The sequence below is a fragment of the Bidens hawaiensis genome, unplaced genomic scaffold (genome assembly GCF_021521415.1).
Source record: "Bidens hawaiensis isolate Kalapana, Puna unplaced genomic scaffold, B.hawaiensis_p1.1 tig00017971_1, whole genome shotgun sequence".
NCBI classification, from domain to species: Eukaryota; Viridiplantae; Streptophyta; class Magnoliopsida; order Asterales; family Asteraceae; genus Bidens; species Bidens hawaiensis.
In genome coordinates, this window is record NW_027492713.1 from 469993 (window position 1) to 473555 (window position 3563).

The 3563-nt window shown below is 33.1% G+C and overlaps 1 protein-coding gene across 1 annotated transcript; it reads left to right on the forward strand.

The window, feature by feature from the left end:
• Positions 1-378: 378 nt before the first annotated feature.
• Positions 379-3563, forward strand: LOC143555106 (AP2-like ethylene-responsive transcription factor TOE3). Its single transcript, XM_077044730.1, has 9 exons — positions 379-1005; positions 1129-1154; positions 1295-1325; positions 1450-1537; positions 1672-1817; positions 2396-2440; positions 2550-2641; positions 2731-3056; positions 3305-3563. The coding sequence occupies exons 1-9, from the start codon at positions 665-667 to the stop codon at positions 3452-3454; spliced, it is 1245 nt and encodes a 414-aa protein (XP_076900845.1). The 5' UTR covers positions 379-664; the 3' UTR covers positions 3455-3563.

The following is a 3563-nucleotide window of genomic DNA, read 5'->3' on the forward strand; positions in this document are numbered from 1 at the left end:
ACGGTCAAAAAAAAAACGGCTATATAGCCGTTATACAACGGTCTAAACCGGTTTTTAACCGGTTAACCGGTTATAAAGAAACCGGTTAACCGGTTTTTTTCCAACGGTAAAAAACCGGTTTTTTTATAAACCGGTTAACCGGTTTATAAAAACCGGTTATTAAAAAAAAACCGGTTTTTTCATTAACCGGTTTGAAAACCGGTTTTGGATCTAAAAGTTGTAACCGAAGTACAAACCGCCGGTTTGTAAACCGGTCAAACCGGTTTTTAAAAAACCGGTTTTTGTAAAAACCGGTTTCCGGTTTAAACCGACAAACCGGTTCCCAAACCGGTTTTTTTGACCACCTCTACCCCACACCCATAACATCAACCCTATATATCTATATCTATAATAATCTATAACAATAATAATAATAATAATATGTATATGTATAGCCCACCTTCCACCTATGAAACCCTACCTAGGTTTATTGTTCTTTGCTTGTGGTTTTAGACCTACCCTTAAAAGAGAAAGATAAAAAACAAAACCATCCCATTTTAAATTATCACATATTCACATATACATCTTTATTTAGAGAGAACATATTCATAATATTATTATTATTATTATTATATATAAGACTTGTATAACTTCTTGTAACAATAATAATATTATTATTAAACTTATGCGGGATCTAAACGGAGGTATGTCACAAGAACAAGAAGATGACGGTGGCTCACCGCCGGTGACACGACAGTTTTTTCCGGTGGAGGATAATTCTTCTGAGGTGGGACCCTCAGATTCTCCGGCGAGTAGTTTTCCGGCAGCTCACTGGTTTGGTGTTAAATTCTGCAACCAGCTGCAGTCATCTGATCATCATCCTTCAGCTACGGTGGCCGGAAAGACTACCGCCGGTGTGGTTCCTCAGCCACTTAAGAAGAGCCGCCGTGGACCACGGTCTAGAAGCTCACAGTACCGTGGTGTTACATTTTACCGGCGAACTGGCCGGTGGGAGTCACATATCTGGTAGGGTTGTTGTGTGTGTGTGTGTGTATATTATTCATCTTAATATTATTATTAGTTTTGTTCAAGAAAACATTTTCATTAACTTACTAATAATTAAATTATTTTCCATGACTCAACTCTAAGGGACTGTGGCAAGCAAGTTTATCTAGGTAACACTGCATTAAATATTTTTTATTATTAGTTTTGTTCAAGAAATTAACATAAACTATATATGTTTCTAAAGATTTAATTTAGTTAACACAAATAAATAAAATGAAGTGATTAATTACGATTTCTTTTATATAAACAGGTGGATTCGACACCGCACACTCGGCAGCTAGGTAATTGTGAATTTGTGATCATATGGATTTATTAGTTTATGTGATTATATAATTCTAGTTTTTTCTTTATATATAAAAAGGTGATTAAGTATGTATAAGTTATAATGGTATAAGTTTATTATAGGGCATATGATAGGGCAGTTATCAAGTTTCGGGGTATGGAAGCTGATATAAACTATAACCTTGAAGACTATCAAGAGGATCTAAAACAGGTTAATAGGTTAATTAATCAATGTTCTTAAGTGTGTGTGTGGTTTGATATTTTCAACACAATATAGTGTTTTGAGTTGTTGAAGCTTGTTTTGAGTACTTATGTGATGGTGTTTTGTGAAAAACACATGAACAGATGAGTAATTTAACAAAGGAAGAGTTTGTGCATGTACTAAGGAGACAAAGTACAGGATTCCCAAGAGGAAGTTCAAAATTCAGAGGTGTTACTTTGCATAAATGTGGTAGATGGGAAGCTAGAATGGGCCAATTTTTAGGCAAAAAGTATGTTTTTCCTTTTTCTATTCTTTATTTATACACATGCACATCTACAAGTTATACATGAGATCATACATGATGGATGTATACTCGTAGCAAAATCGTGTTGGTTATATACATTTCGAATCAGACATCCTGAAATACGACTAGCCCGTTCAATTTTTCGGATTATATTAACCATTTTAGTTTTTAACCATGTTATGTTAAAATGTGAGAAAAATATCAATTGCCATTCAATCCTTTTGTTTAAAAATGTTTTTAATACTTTGGTACATTTATTTAAAGTTATATGTTGTAACAATAAAGGAGCAGAGGATTTTGTATATTTATATATATTTGGTGATGCCTATGTGTAGCTACCTATGTAGCTACTTAACACATTCTTCTCTTTACTTTTAAGTTTGTTCTCTCCTTTTTCTTTTCCTTTGTGTTTTTGTTTTACTCATAGAGATGCTTCTCCCTTTTCTTGATAGTAAATAGATCAACAAACAAGACATTTAGGATATGTTTCCCCTTTTAGGTTATTTATTTATTAATGATGTTTTTAGTCAAGTTTGATGTTTAAGGTTTATGTGATTTAACAGGTATGTGTATCTTGGTCTGTTTGATACAGAAGTTGAAGCAGCCAGGTAAAGTAATATGTTTTTAACTTTTGAAGGACTTAATTTGTCAAAGTTTAAACTCAAAAGGGTTTTACTGGAATTCTATTTTCTTATTTATTTATTTTTTGTTTAATAGGGCTTATGATAAAGCAGCTATTAAATGTAATGGAAAGGCTGCCGTTACAAATTTTGATCCAAGTATATATGAGAATGAGCTCAATTTGACTGGTAAAACATCACACATTTTGAATTTTAGACATGTTTTACATTTTTAATTACCTGAATATGAATGCTCTTTAATTTGTTTTGTTGAACAGAATGTTCAAGTAGTAACAGTAATAATAACAACGCAACTTCGGACCATAATCTTGACTTGAGTTTAGGCGGCTCGACATCGAATGTGACCAATAATGAAGGAGAAAATGGTCGTTTTGAAAGGCATGATCGTTCTGACCCGATTCAACTTGGATTTAGACCTACCGGACGGAATGAAGCGAACACATTACATTTTTTGAGTCATAAAGAACCCGAATCGCTTACAACTCAGAATGAAAGGCATGGATACAAACATTTTATGAGACCCGTAGACTCGTCTATACATCATATGTTCAATCCACCATTCTTAAGTTCATCAAGTCATCAAGTGAGTCTTCCTAAATCGCAAATAAATATCTATAATCTTACATGGATATTGTATTATTGTTTAGTTTTAAAATTATTAATAAAGGCAAGTGGGAACTAGTAGTCACATACCATATATACCAAAACATCATTTCATTTGTAGAGGACTTCTAGCTTTGTACGCTCAACACACAAACACACACATATATTATTAATATATATACATACGAATACTAATTATTAAATTGTAATATAACTTGTTGAATACAGTTTTCAAGCAGCACATTGGAAGGAGGAAATGATTTACCTGTGACTTCAAGTGCAAGCAATGTTAATGCCAATGGACCTCCTGTACACCAAATCTATGCAATGAGTGCTGCAGCATCATCACGATTCCCACAACAAAGATTCAATTTTTGAATCCACGTACTGATTGATCATTGTATATTCAATAATATTCTACCCAAAACTCTAAAAACAAAAAGGTAACCTAAGGTTAATTTCATAGTTTGTGTGAAAATGATGCAAG

Coding starts and splice junctions, on each gene's coding strand:
- LOC143555106 (XM_077044730.1), top strand. CDS start 665: ATGCGGGATCTAAACGGAGGTATGTCACAAGAACAAGAAGATGACGGT. Junction 1,006..1,128: donor CGGTGGGAGTCACATATCTG/GTAGGGTTGTTG, acceptor CTCAACTCTAAG/GGACTGTGGCAAGCAAGTTT. Junction 2,642..2,730: donor GAATGAGCTCAATTTGACTG/GTAAAACATCAC, acceptor TTTGTTGAACAG/AATGTTCAAGTAGTAACAGT.